Source organism: Clupea harengus, chromosome 14 (assembly GCF_900700415.2).
Source record: "Clupea harengus chromosome 14, Ch_v2.0.2, whole genome shotgun sequence".
In the NCBI taxonomy this organism is placed as follows: domain Eukaryota; kingdom Metazoa; phylum Chordata; class Actinopteri; order Clupeiformes; family Clupeidae; genus Clupea; species Clupea harengus.
This window is the reverse complement of record NC_045165.1, coordinates 14,262,168-14,277,800: the sequence shown is the minus strand read 5'-3', so window position 1 is coordinate 14,277,800 and position 15,633 is coordinate 14,262,168. Positions and strand designations below refer to the sequence as shown.

Sequence of the window (15,633 nt, the reverse complement as noted above, 5' to 3'; positions counted from 1 at the left end):
ACTGGTGACATAGGGACCCTGACAGCATATTGTCAGTGGTGATTGTGAAGTTATACAAGTGCTCCATCATCACACAGTAAATGTAACAGGGCGAGTCTTCTTTGCAACACTTTTGCGGCCAAGATTATTATGCTGAACCAAAAACACGACGGTCTCCCACCTCATATGGGCTGTATTCACACACTGGTATAAACAGATCAATCTTACAGGCAATATTTCTGATTACGGTGTTGTTTACTCGCAGTGTTCACTGAATGTCTGACAGTGAAAAAGTATTATTATTATAATATATAATACATTTCCATTTATTATTATAATATATAATACATGTATAATTGTTGAATACCATTAACTACACCCTCACTTTTCTTCTTATTGCTGAATACATTGACAAAGGGTTGCCTGATTAGCCAATGTTCACATTACAGATCATATTTCTTAGGCCTCCACTCAGCTGAACAAACAAAATAACAACAACAAAAAAATAACATCTCTAGGAAAATGCAAGCCATCACTGCAACACCTTTTTTGCCTATTTTACTCCAATGTTGTTTCAACCCAATGAAAAGATGGCCGAAACTTGATCCGCAATACGGTGGGGGAAAAAAACTACACTAGTGAAAAACACGGGCGCCATGGTCCTACCTGGGATGACCAGAAACAGCAGTCTGGCACTGATGCCATGCAGGTCTCCTGCTCCAAACTTAAGCACCTCGGTGATGGCTCCACAGCAGTAGATGTGCTCCTCACTCGGCTCATCCATCTCCTTCTCAGTGGTCCCCATCTCTGGCTAAGCTGTAGAAACAGAGTATATAATAATATTATAAAATACTTTAAGGACAGGCTGCATGACTGTGATCTGTATTGTGGTGCAGGACTAATGCTGAAAAAAATATATAAAACTGAAGAAGTGCTCCTATAGCTCAAAAAGTTCAAACCAAATAGTCATGTGTTTAATCTGCAGTGTGTACACATAGTGATTAACAATGCAGGCCTTAAGTCACCTTGCGTAAAAGCATCTTCTTAATCAATAAAACACCATTTAGAAAGTGCGGTAGAATCCACATGGGAGCAGAACATGAGCCTTTTTATTAAGCATGCATGTGAGGGGGGATTTTTTTTTTTTTTTTTACTTTTATGGACACTGAGGAAATGCTGATGATATGTTGTTGCATGTGTTCATGTGGCAAGATAGATGCTGCTGCAATATAAAAATGTATGCCATTTGCTGACTGGAACAGCGCATTTTCTGTTGTAAAACAGAGAGTGAGTGGAGGCATTGCCCATAATTAGCCCAGCTGGGCGATGCTGTCTCACCAGAGGGGCAAAAGAAACGACTGCCAATTCTGTTTATAAGTATTAGACAACTGGGTAGTGTAACTTAGGGTAACACTTTCACTGAGAAGAACAGGGGCATGGTGTTTTAATACATTCTCACAATGGCTCACACCTGCTGAGAAAGGCATTTGGAGCCCTGAAGAATGTGGAACCTGTTTCTCCGTCTGCCCCGGCAGGAGGTTGACCAGGGCCAAACCCGCCATGCAGGAATGAGCAGTGTCACGGCTCAGACACAATAGCCCTGCAAACTTTCTCACCAGCCTGGGAAACCTCAAGAACTATCATGCTGTCAGGGGGAAACTCTCCTCACACAAGAACAGTACACGCTGAAATTGATCTTTACTCTTTTGGAGAAGGAAGTTGATGGGAGAAACCACTGTGATTCGCAAGTACAGAGTGATTCTGTTATTACCAAGTGTATGAGGGAAGTTGATACTAAGATTTACTGAAGCCTAACCCTACATACTCAAGTTCTTCTTCAGCCTAAACCAACAATAATGTAGGCTACACCTGGATTGTTTATTGTAGTGCTAATTCAGAAAACTTTAAGATCTCAATACTGTTACTCATAGAAAGAAAGATATGTCAGATATAATATATCTTGATAATAAGTAGATAAAACATAAATAATTGTTTGAAAATGTCTGAAAGAAGGGGACAGCTCTGATGGTATCTGATCTTCATTACCTAACTGTCCCTGAATGGTTGTTGGCGGCGGTCCTTGCTCATAGTCCAACGAGATATAAAGGTCAACTGTCGACTGAGAAGCATGACTCGATATGACGGACTCATATTGCACATTTTGCCCCATTAACAGGATGTGAAAATAAACACATTACAATAAATAGACGCGTAAAACACAAACGTATTATATTACTAGATATCACTTGTTATATTCTTGCAGAGTCCATTTCATAGTTCAGGATCACACCTGACTAACTTATCATGCCCACAATATTGTTCAAAGAGCTCGAGTAGCATTTGTAAAAGTCTCTAACAAAACAACACTGTCAAACTCTAAAAACGAATAGAACTTTCGCACCAAGCCTATTTAGCCAACGCATAGGCTGGACCATAGACATATATACATAGTATGTATGTCTATGGGCTGGACATCATCCCTCTCTCTCTGGTTCATCATTGCTAGTCAGTTTTGGTAGCTAACTAAGACCCAGTCATGCAAGCAACCTTCTTCAAGGGGAAACACCAAACAACGTCCGAGGATGTTGCAGCCCTTACCTATGAATGTGAAATTGTCCAAATGAATACAATTTAGTGAGATTCAACAACTGTCAATTAACTTTTGCCTAATACATTACGGATTCGACCAGACGCTCACAGTCTCAATTTCTTCGGAGGTGGATTCTTGCTTAGGTAAGACTCACATTACTGCCATCTATTGTCTCGGAGTTTATTTGGGGGACAAGAATAGTCAAACGTTTATGTAGCCTAGACAAGCGCATTGTCACCTCTGACACATAAACGGAACTTCAAAGAGCATACATATGTCGCCTTTGTGAATACCAAGACGTACATCTAAGGCAAAGCGCTAATAAAGTGTTGCATTTTCCTTTTTTAAATGTGCAGTGTACTATTTCAGTGACTCTAGGACCACCTTTTTTCTTGTGGGTGGAGGAGACATGACGTTCTGGTGAGGACTAGATTCCAAGTCATTGATATGCTGTCTTCTGGGGTCACTCTGAAGTAACAGTGAGATCATTTGTGTTCCCTTTGAAACATTTATTTTCTCCAAGTAAGCAGAAATGCTCTTTCAATCCCCTCAGTGAAGGCCCCTGTCCATGTTGTCTAACTCCCTTACATCCTTTAAAACTGTCCAGTTCAATTAAGCTAGCAGCTGACCACAGCCACACCCTTGAGCTTTGTTTGGCTCTCTTGACAGTGTGTCAAAATTGACTTCCACAATCTTTTTTATTTATTCTGAGAGAGATGGGCCACTGCAGGAATAAACCTTTCTATGATGGCATAAAATATGGATGGGTATCAATTGCTCGCTAGAGTTCGGCATGATGTCTATGTTACCAGAATACTGTCTTAAGAGAAAACATGCTCCTTACAAAAATGTGCGCAAGCATTCTTTAAAGATTTAATTCAACAGATAGCTTTCAGGATTGTTGCCAGAGATAGCACACATCTACCACCAGTGCAATATAATGTAAAATGTTGTATGTGGGTTAGGATTAGAGATTGTGTCACTGTTGAAGAGATTTAGTCACTGCTGTTTATTGCCACAGACTCATTTAGGTCTTTGTTCCATTTTAGCCACCTCTAAGTTAATCTCGTTTCTCCCACCAACATCTACCTCATACATTGTGTGGCTGGAAACAGACTTGGAGAGAACTTTGCCTTTGTAAGAGGAATGGGAAAGTTTTCCTCTAAAGGGAGAACATGCACACAGTGTCTGTATGTAGTACTCATCTCCAAGAGTTCGTCCTTGACCAAAGATGTCCTGAACAAATGGTCTCCCCTGGTCAAACTGTGGCCAGTGTCTCTGTGTCTCCCCTAACCATCAGCACTGTTCCTATGATGTGATCCTGCTAAAATGCTTTCGGCCTTCTGTTCATAATTGCACTGTATGATGTCTTTGGCTGCAGACGTTTGAACGGCCATGACTTAGTTGTCCGGTTCTTCTTAGACTCCTTCTGGGGCATTCATACATGGGGCCTTGTGTGTGTGTGTGTGTGTGTGTGTGTGTGTGTGTGTGTGTGTGTGTGTGTGTGTGTGTGTGTGTGTGTGTGTGTGTGTGTGTGTGTGTGTGTGTGTGTGTGCGTGCGCGTGTGTGTTTGTGCGTGTGTGTGTGTGTGTGTGTGTGTGTGTGTTTGCGTGTGTGCGTGCATGCGTGCGTACGTGCATGTGTGTGTGGTTGTGTGTGTGTGTATGTTTTGCCTGATCCCAGTAATGAAGCTCTGGGTGTTTTTTTTATTTCTGCCAGAATCTGACACAGTAAAATTCCTACCACTACCAAAACCTGTTTCACCCTGAAAATGCTTTGGAGGTTTTTGGAGGTAAGAAATGCATTTCTGTCCCACTAAAACTTTACGAGAGCATTATACAACATTCATCACTGTCAGCAATGTGTTAAAATTGATTTTCTGCTGGAGGGGAAGATAACAGTCACCCTGTGTGTTCAGTGCTCCAGGTCATGTGGTTCCTCCTGGTTCTCTTTGAGAATGTTTAAATCTGTACTGGTAAAATGCAACTACCCATCACAACAATTCAACACAAACAGACCCATAATATTCCCCAAAAAGCCATTTTGAAGTCTTGGAAAAGATGAGTTGTGTCGTTTTGGATGAGTAAACTTGCGGTATGTCCCAGTAAAGCCTGACGGGCTGGCTCCAAAGGACAAAAGTGAAATCATTATAGATGTCTTTTCAGAATATGGTTTCATGTTATTAATGAATTATTCATAGCAAGTCTGTAACTGTATCTGACAAGTTATTTTCCAGAAGTGAGAAATGCCAGTGGTTTTGTGGTGGTAATGTTTATAATAGTTATGATTTCTGCACAGGACATTTCAACATTATTAGAAAGGCAAACTTTTGGAGACTTGGGAATTTTTGGTTGAGAGCATTTGATACCATCCATTTCCCATGATGGAAGACGAGAACATTTTCTACCGGTAGAGCTGCCATTAGAAAAACACAAACATTACGTGAGCTGACATGTCCCCTCTAGCCAATGTCGTCAGTCTTGGAAAATGGGCCTGAACTGCTTGCTGCAATGTCAGCAGAAAGAAAGTAAGATAGAGGGCTGCAGAAAGAGAGTAAGATAGAGGGTTGCAGAAAGAGAGTAAGATAGAGGGCTGCAGAAAGAGAGTAAGATAGAGGGTTGCAGAAAGAGAGTAAGATAGAGGGTTGCAGAAAGAGAGTAAGAGGGTTGCAGAAAGAGAGTAGGATAGAGGTCTGCAGAAAGTAAGAAAGAGTGTTGAAGAAAAAGTGTTGTAGAAGCACTGGTGGTAGCAGAAGAAGAAGACAACGAAGAAGAAGTTGTTCAAGAAGAAAAAAGGAGAAGGATGATGATGATGGTCATTTCACAGAGCACTGTAGTGCACTATTTTGTGTAGTCACTGAAAATCATAACTTCACACCTAACATCCACTTTGTCGCAGATTAATTTGTGCAATGGAAACATACACAAAGCCAGTCAGTTTTGCAGAACAGGGGACATTTTGGAGAACAGGGGACATTTTGGAAAACTTTGTTAAGCACCTGTGAAAACAAATGTTACCATTACAGTACGTTGTGGGGAAATCTGTGGCTAGATTTCACACAGAATAAAATAATAAATAACATGGATTTTTCTAATATTAAGTATTTCCTGAATTTATTTTGATTTATTGGATGACAGAGTAAATATCCTTAATTCATCAGAGACTAAGCTGATTTAATTGAATTCATTAATCAAAAACACAGATGTTTCTTGTTTTTTTTTTCTGTCAACCAAACAAGCTGCATTATACAACTTTTTAGAGTTTTTGTCCCTGTAACGAAGAAGAGGAAGAGATTTGACTAGTTGCCAATAATGTATTATTTACACATGTGAAAGAAATTAAAACAAAAACTAAATAAATCACAAGAAATCAAGCAAAATCACCAGATATGATGTGACATGGAGTTAATTGCTCAATGTACTAATCCACGTTGAGCCTGACTTTTTATGTCATTTCATTCAACCAAATAGTTTGGGCTTGCAATACTGTTTATGTGCTTGACTGTTTTTGATTTAGCTGAATGCATGTGCATCCCCTTTGCGCTCTGAGACAAATACTTGAAGGTGTCATGAAAAGTGAATGTCTTCATTTAAAATGCGATCCAAGTAGAATTTATTGATTCAATAAGACTCATAAAAGTCAACCCCCCAGTTGTTCAGCCTGTGCACAATTGGGTTATGGGTGTTCCGCATATAAAGTCCTCAGCATGTGTGTACAGTATGTTATAGGTTTAAAAGAAACAGCATGTCAAGAGTTGATCGACACCATACACATTTCCAGGCTCATTCCTTGATAATTCTAGCAAGGCTGGCACTGATCAATTGTTTCCCAAACCATCTCACACAAACATGATTTATGATTTTTATGAAACATGATAGTTTTACCATGATTTTCTTATGACAGGAATGGACATCGTCCATTTTTTACAAGGGGGAAGAAAATCTTGAATCCTGATGGACAGCCACACACTAACAATGACATTTGGATGAATGCTAGCTTGGTACAAAAGCACTTCAGCTCACAAATTGAAAATTAAGACAAGACAGGTGGATCTAACATTTGTAATGCTGAATGTCATCTGCAATTGTGTATAATTGTTCTGCTTTCAGAACCTGTCAGTTCTGTGTCGCATAAACCAGACAAAAAACGGATTAAAATAAGGGCCAACGAGTTTTGAAAAAACACAGCACAATGAGCATTTTTTGTTAGCAGTGTTCATTTCTGGTGAACATTTTGGCTCGAGCACAGACATTTTTCTTGGATGGAATAACTTGGACGTGATGCAATAATGAGACATAACTCTACAGTATGCACTGCTGTGATAGTGTAACAGATTAATGCCTTTCCTGGAAGCTCCACAAGGAATAGTCCTGGATGCAACAATGACAAGTGATGTCAGCCTTGCTGCGTCCCAGTCAATAGATGGGTGTCTGGACAATGTAAAGCCTGATCTCACGAGAGCACTGTCAAACTTCAAGGAAAAGCTTAAGGAGACGATGTTTAACATACTTTCCCAAACCGAAATTGACAGGTCAATGCCTGCTGAAGATTTTGTAAATTACCGTCATGAAGCTTTATTTTCTATTCGTTTCCGCGGGTCATATAAGCAATTTGTAAAATATGACGTGATTTACAACAAGATTTGATGCCAAATTTATTTGAACATGCCTAATTAGAATGTGTTTGTGCCATCAGAAGACTATGAGCAAATGTAATCAGCAGATAATTGATGGGTTATATTATTGCTACTATACATTTCTTAAAGTTTGGCTTAAGTCATCATAACCATCATAATCCTGCTATTGCCTTTTATTAAAATGTTGATTTATAGTGTTAAGAGCGCTACACAACTCACAGTGCAATAGTAGATAGTTCCTGCTTTGTGTAAACCTCCCATAAGCCTTGTCTCCCTGACAGGTTTTCTCGTGCCTCATGGATGCAAGTATGCAAAGCTGGTTCCATTCCCATCCAGAGTAGGCCAAGGACAGATTGGTCCCATCTGATTGGAATGACTTTTGATGTGCACTGCCAGGACACAGGGACAGGTGGATGAGGGAGTGCTGAGAACCCCTCAAGAAATCCACCACAAAAAAAACAGTCTCCCACAAGACCTTCTCATTAACTCTCGATTATAGTCTCCCCTTCCTCACATTCAGCAGGCATTTCAGCATGGCCACACTCAAACAGGCTCCCTATTTTTTGATAAAAGACAAACCTGTTTGGAAGACGGTCAAGTGTACTTATCCTCTGAACCGGCTTTGGAAGTTCTCCTGGACAGATTCTCTGGCAGCGAGGATGAAAGGAGGGGTCGTGCGTTTGGACTTGGATTTGAATCGGGAGAGAGGCTGATGAACAGCTGAGCACATTTCAGCCCACCCTCCAAACAAATCGAATAATAATAAAAAAAATTAAAAAAACAGGCTCTTTGACGGCCGCTCTTTCTCCTCTCATTTCGACTCTCCGTTTGACTCTGCATTTGAATTTTTATGAGATGAATTCACATAACTTTGGTCTCCATCTGCAAGTGTCTTTGGAAATGGAGTGCGCGGCAATCCTCAAGTGCCTGTCAACACACCACAACAGAACATAGAAGCAGGTCCCCTCTGATTGCTTTCAGCTGTTTATCAAAGTACTCTATCAATTCAATGCACTTTTCCTCCTTTTCAACAGCTTGTTCTATTACCCCTCGTAAACCATGCACTGGTAACCTCCTGGATACCCAGCATGTCTGGTAATAGTTACCTGCTTCACTGCTTTATTTATTAAATTAGGTACCCTGGACAAGTTGACACTCATTAACTTTGATAACCCTTGGAAAAATCCAAAGGCGCACGTTATATATTATGTGCATTATGTGCTTTTGAGAGGGGAAAAAGGAAATAAATAAAATGCACAGCTGGCATTTTGGGTCCGGACTCAAACAGAATTTGTAATAAAGAAAGACATCACAGAATTCCATGCTTCAGTTGGAGCATACAGACTGTGTTTCAAGACTGATATCCTTGTTCACAAGTGGCAATATTGAACATTTCTTCTGATTAACACTCTGACTTGAAAAGGAGAAAAAGAAAAGTATAAAATACCCACCCTTATATGTTTTATTCACTTTCATCCATTTACACACTTTACTTTCACATGAATACATAGATTAACGGAGCTCTTCTACGTAGATAGATAAGATGGAGACCGCAGAACCTAGACATCTCATATGAGAAGCTGGAGGTGATCAGACTTGTGATGACAGTAAGACATTCATGGACAAGTTCAAAGACATAAATATTTTAATCTAATGATTAGATCATCCAAACCACCAAAAGTCTACAAAGGTGCAGTATTGCCCTCATATTAGGCGGGTGCAAATTCAACTATTCAATTCTGTACCACCAAAAGCTGATGTCCTTTGACATGCAGGTCTGAATGACTAGCTCTCTTCCAGGACGTGCAGAATGAAAAGTGTCTATGAAAACTTGGCATTATATGAAAGTCCAGAGTGCACACCCACCCGCTCGCTGATTTTGTTTATGTTCACTCAGAAGCTCATATGGACAACAGGGAAACACATGTTGAACACATTCTAATGGCAGGTTTGAAAACACAGATTTATGATAAATGTATGACCTTGCATGGAAATGTTTGATTCAAAGTTTGGCTGTGAAAGGCCTGTCAGTATACACCATCTCCCATCACTCCTGGCCTCCACCTGTATTACTGGCTAAGAGGCCAGAAAAAAAGGCATTCCTCAACTTTGAAAGTCTAATTTCACATCAGCGTTCAGATGTAGTTTGAAACTTGAAATGATAAGCTAAAATCATCCTGTTTTTATTTAAAACATAAACCATGGTGTACTGTGAGACCTTTGCATATCAATTTGCATGTTCCTCCATTTTTCTGTACCTGAATATATTGTTATAAGTTTCAACTCAGTACATTGTCAATATTGCATGAAGCCCAAAAGTAATTGTTTATCAAGAAAGCTTATGAAAATGTAATGTTGAATGTTGTCCTCCCTGTTGATTCAAACATCTCTCCAAAGAAAAGCACACAGGGGAACTTAAAAGACATGCAACCATTTGATTACACAGTCAATCTAAGGGTCTCCACACTCCATGCAATCAGTGGCTTTTTTTGTCCACACTCAAATTGACCAAGGGGGGAACATAACTTTTCATTGACTGCAGCTGCTGGAGCGGCACTGCTCGACCCACTGAAAGGCGGAGAATGCTATGTATGGAATGTCAATTGTTTCACTGCTTATTCTGGATGGAAATAGAACTTCTGACACTGCAATGAGTTGTGCCAGCAGGTAACACTATGGTTCAGGAACACAAAGGTTAATATGGGACCCTGTGGGAAACATCTGGACACACTTCATCCAAAGTGACCTTGGGGGACGATGGACTTAGTAATTCATTGATCAGAGGTTTTAATTCAATGTGGTTATCCTGTAACTACCATAGTTTCTGACCCTTACCTCAAACACAAACCGTACCGTATGTGTTGATGGAAATGCACACATTTATATAAGCAGTGTGCCCTACATTGTAAAAGTCAGTTTTTAATGAATTAGGTATTAAGAACAATAACAGAACAAAAACAATACTACTTGAAATAAAGTGGTACCGAATGTCTTATGAAGTCTAGTATGTCAGTAAATGGTCACATAACCTGTAATGTGTATTTGATGCTCTGGAGCTGCATACATTGAGAGATGCTTATGTTTGTGTAGGACCAGTGACCAAGTGTAAAGTATAGTGGTTTCATTTGGCATAGTTCTCGCATAAAATCACTCTCAGAGGTGTGATCGGATGATGAACTTAGATTAAAAAAACGGACTCAAAACGGCGAATTTGAATGCTGTTTCTGGGATCGTTTGAATTGAAGGTAGCCAAAGAACGTCTAGACATCCGTCCTCTTGTAACCACTGCAGTCCCACTAACATCCAGTTAAGGAGTAGAGTTTCCCACAGGAGCTGAGAGAAAAACAATTCGCCACACAATGTGAAGGATATGCTCAGTAGTCAGAAGTGTGCCATGGTCTTTATATGTTGCGCAGTCACCTTCCAGCTGCTGTTTTATCGCCATTCTTAGGCATATATCAGTCCTGACACAGTGAAGGCTTTGAAATCTGGGGAAGTGATTTAAGTTCAGCCCAGACCCAACAGGTTGAGCTATCATCATTGTTGCTCCCAAGGGGAAACTAACTCATCTTTCAAACCATACCAAAACGCACCCATGCAAACACTCTCATACTGTGATCCCTCTGTCTCAATCTCTCTCTCTCTCTCGCCCTTGAAGATGTACTTCTCCACATTTACAACAAATACCTAGAACCTGGAAACACAGACATGGCCTTCATATCCTCTGCTCAAATATTCTTTCCTCAGAATGTCTTCCTTTCACAGGCTGGCCCTGAGACCCCCTGCTCTAACTGTGTCAGGTGACTTCCATGCTCACATTAACAAGAATCTACAAGAACCTAGAGCCACTTGTCCTTTATATCCTCTACTCAAATGTCCTTTTCTCTGAGTGTATTTAAGGTGATTTACATGTTCCACAATCACAAACACTGGAACCTAGAACCTTATGCTCCTGTGTATCCTATCCTAAAAATACATATTCTTTCTATCCTCTCCTTCCTCTCACAGGCAGGTTCTGAGTGTGTTTAAGGTGATTTACATGCAGTGTGAGGCCAGGAGAGGAGAGGAGCTTCGAGCACCAGCCTCAGCACCTGGTCCGTCACGTCCAATCACATCAGCTTCTCCAGGCTCCTATTACAACCGCGGTGACATTCATCACAGTGGTCATTCATCACTGACAGCCATAAAAAAAACACAAATTCTCCTCCTCCACCTGGGGGGGGGGGAATGCCCAGCCAGAAAACCTCATATCCATCAACCCCGTTTTCAACTTCCACCTGGCCAATGTGTGCCCAGCCAGAGAAGCCTATGCACTCTGACCCCATCGACCACAAGCCACCCACAGCCTACCAACCACACATGATCCAACTAAAAGCAGTCTTCACTCATCATCGTTTTGAAAAATCATTGACTAAAAATCAAATAAAAATACTGGTTTTGGTAACTGTTTTTACTTTTGCATTCCATTTACATGCATTTTGCTTTTAAATATCAAGACTCTTTTATCTGAGGACCTTGGTGCTGTTAGTACACTTGAACTACAGGGCTAATGTGTCTTTTGCGTTTCTAGTGTTGTGACAGAAAAGATGTAGTAGTTGGTATCGCACCACAACCCCTACAGAGAGCAACAGTGCGATCTTGTTTCAACCAGCCTCAGGAAAATCGTTTAGCCAAAATAGATGTGTCCTCGGCTGGAGTAGTGGGTTTCAGTCTATTTCCATCCAGGTGGAACTGTCCTTTCACATCATGACTCTGAGGCTATGTTAGACCGGAGCCCACATCTGCTGACACAGCTAGCATCTCATGATCAATCATCATGTTCCCTAGCAGAAATGTTTTGTACATTTGTTCACAAATTGAGTTCATGTCCCTTCATATATTTCTCTCTCATGTCTTTTTCTTCTGAGTATTTTTGGTACATATTTATTTATTTGCTACTTCCTATTTTTTGGCCTCCTCCCCATCAATGTCTTCATTTTTCCAGCTTGTTTTCCCCTGTGACCAATGACATAAGCTTGATCATTTGAGAGATCTGCTGTTGCATGATGTGAGTGCCGTGGGAGGAAGTGGGCAATCATTCCCCCCCACCCCTTATCCTGACAGATCCAGTCTTAGACTGGGGGGGCAGAAGATTGCCCATTTGTCAGAATCTTTGCTTTCTCTTTTAGACCACCGTTTGTCAACATCTCGTTCATAAATGACGGATTAACTCAGTTTTCTAGCACTATCCAAGAGCACACACTGTAGCTTATTGCAAATTCCATGCTTGGATGTATTAGGGGGGTGGACAAGGTTGAGCATCTTGAATCCAGCTGGACTCTGAACCATCGATCAAGTCCAAACAGGACAGCAATGTGTCAATGCAACTGTGCCAGGCAGTGCTTACATTGCAAAAAGTCTGCATTTCTACACCTCAACATGCATCTGCTCCAACCAGTGGTCCAAGGGCTATCAGTTACTGACACAACCCAGAACATGGCTTGGATTGGCTTGTAATGGATTGAGACAAGCATAGCAAAAACTAGTACAACAAAAGCGTATCTATCATGACATGGCACACATTTCAGTGTATACAGGTGGTTTTCGTGTAAGACTGAGTACCAGGCATAAGGCAGTGCTCGGTCCTCCATGTGAATTATGAAATGTTGACATCCAAGCAAAACTCACTAATCATGTTTGATTTCACTGCTTAGCAGTTTTGTTTTACAACATCTGCTAGTATGGGATGCCAAGTGTAACAGACCGTTTTTCGTAGACAAAGCCCATTCATGTTCTGAAACCATGTAACACCCCAATGCTTTTTGTCCTTGAAAAACACAGACACATTAGCATTGTGTCCGTGAAATATTGAAGATTATATATTAAATATAAATATTGTTTTTGTGCAAAGAAAACAGAACGGATTATGTATGCCGTGCACTGAAGGGACTGTTGTGTCTTCTATTTTGTGGACAAAAAGCTGAATGCACTTCTCACTCTGTGGACAAAATCAATTCATTAGTGTCACAAAACACACAATGCGCTACACTATGACCACTCTGTGATATTAAATGTTAATTTTGTCCACAGTTCTGCTTTATCATGGAAACTATGATGTGCACAAAAGGGATTGAACACGATACATTCTGTGACTCAACAAGTTACAGAAGGAATTCTGTCCACAAAGGCAAAGGCTGCTTGCACTTTCATAAACTTCAGTGTTCTGCTAAAGTACGGAATGAATTCTATCCGTAGGCTAGTCTATATTCCTGAAGGTATGATGTGCATGAAAGGTCTTTGGCCTGATACATTCTGTGAGGCAGGTTATAGGATACATTCTCTCCATGAAAGCAAAGACTGCTTAAACTTTTGTAGCCTTAAGTGGCAGTTCAAAAGTCTGCGAAAGTTCAAGCAGCCTTTGCACGCTTGGAGAGAGCACATTTTGCATCCTGCTGATTCATGGAATGTATCGGACCAAAGAACTTTCGTGCACATCATACTTTCAGTGATGGAAAGTATGGAAATAAAGGATATATATATAATAAATATGGAAACTACATTATTTTGTACTGACACTGACAAAGGTTCAAGCAGCCTTTGTTTTTCTGGACAGAATGTGTTCTGTAATTTGTCGACTCATGGAATGCCTATTGACATCATTCGTTTAGTACTTTAACAAAACAATGACATCTACAAAAGCTCAAGCAGCCTTTGCTTTTGTTTTCTCTATTGAACCGAAGCTCTTTCTTGCACATCATACTTTCAGTAACATGGCAAAACTTTTAAGTGGACAAAATGAACATTCGATGGCATAGAATGATCATAGTACAGCGCATTCTGCTTTTCGTGTCACAAAAGTAAATATGTTGGCCTACAACATCTATTATGTGGACATAATTACTTGTGTACACAAAATTAGTTTATTTTGTCCACAAAGTGAGAAGTGCATTTAGCCTTTTGTCCACAAAATGAAAAGCATAACAGTCATTTGAGTCTACACAACATGTGCACAAAAGAATATGCTCTCTTATTTGGAGGACAGAGTGCTGACACATTTGTGTTTTTCGTGGACAAAATGAATGCATGTTGTAGCACAGAATGCATTGTGTAGACAAAATAAGGTCCGTTACAGTGCTTGGTTCATCCATACACAGCTAAAATTGTACCTTCTCTTTCAGTTTTCCTCCCTGGCCCAAAAATAGCAGACTTTCATTTCACTATGGGAACACAGCAAGCATTAAGGGAACTGTGTGACTTCTCACCATCCGTCCTAGTGAATGCATACACACTTACTTGGACAATTACAAAAGAAGACTCATCAGATGAAAGGAATAGCACACAGTATGATATAATATCATATGAATAATTGTTCGATAGGCAACTGTACGTGAAGCAAAAAGCAAGGTTTAATCTGTAGATGCAATGTTGCCTACAGGTCCAAAGTGCGTGTGTCTCCTTCTTCCTTCCTGTAGTCCACAGACTGCTAAGGTCCCCGGTGAGTGTCTGAGTTCTTCTAAATTGACCTATTTCCTACCTCCCCAGTGGCTGCACCAGTTTTTGTCCGGACCATCTTTATTACCTTCAGCATTTCCCACTGAAACCAATAGCAACACCAACTGTGCGTCTATGCACGTAGTGCAGTCTTAACAGTGCCCAGTATGGAGGTCCTAGCCCTCAGCTAATATTCATTATATAGGATAACGAGAATGCATCCAGTGGAGACCCAGGGGAGAGGTTTAATGGGCATTTGAATGCCTTCAAAGTGGATAATCTCACTTGACAGAAACATGGAATGTGCAAAGGAATGTCATAACACTGAAAGATAGAAGACTATTATGCAAGATATGTGCAGGTATTTTCTGAACATGAATACATTTAGACTAAAGTATGAAGAGGTATGGGTATTAAGGATTCATATAAACTATGCATTCAGTTATATAACGTGCAATGTTTCAAATTTGGAAATTCAGTGGATTTAAATGTTTTGTTAAAATGTTCATTGAGACACGATATAGATATTCAAATGAAATGGTTTTAAAGGCTTTCCCAGGACAGCATATTTAGGATTTTTCTAAAAGTATACAAGACTAGACTAAGTAAATATCTAACACAGGGCAAATTAAAAGAAGGCTCTTATTTTTTCAGCTGCCTTGTCTCTCAGGCCTCTTTTGACAAGGGCCATGATTTAAGAAACAGCTGAGCTTTGTCAGAAGGATATTATTCTTACAGATGAAGATCTATGAAACCCAGAGTAAGAAATGAAGAATCTGTGGCATGCCAGAGGTAGGTTGAGTTTGAACTTGGGAGAGAGTGAGAGAGAAAGAGAGAGAGTAAACAAAGACAATTGAAAATGTGCTAATTATTTGAACAGAACTGTTTTGTGGACAGGGCCTAGATGAGTTCCAAGTAGGTCGATGAAAAGTGACATTTAATAGCTACAAAATGGAGA

The 15,633-nt window shown here is 40.2% G+C and overlaps 1 protein-coding gene across 2 annotated transcripts in view; it reads right to left on the bottom strand.

Annotated features, from left to right (window-relative positions):
* The window catches only part of ldah (lipid droplet associated hydrolase), a 64,628-nt gene extending 61,898 nt beyond the window's left edge, over positions 1 to 2,730 (bottom strand). For both annotated transcript variants that reach the window (XM_012836722.2, XM_031579869.1), the window contains exons 1-2: positions 2,578 to 2,730; positions 646 to 795 (exon numbers count right to left, since the gene is read on the bottom strand). In XM_012836722.2, coding sequence (XP_012692176.1) covers positions 646 to 784 — 139 coding nt within the window. In that variant the 5' untranslated portion in view covers positions 785 to 795; positions 2,578 to 2,730. The remainder of the gene's footprint in view (positions 1 to 645; positions 796 to 2,577) is intronic.
* Between the last annotated feature and the right edge of the window lie 12,903 nt (positions 2,731 to 15,633).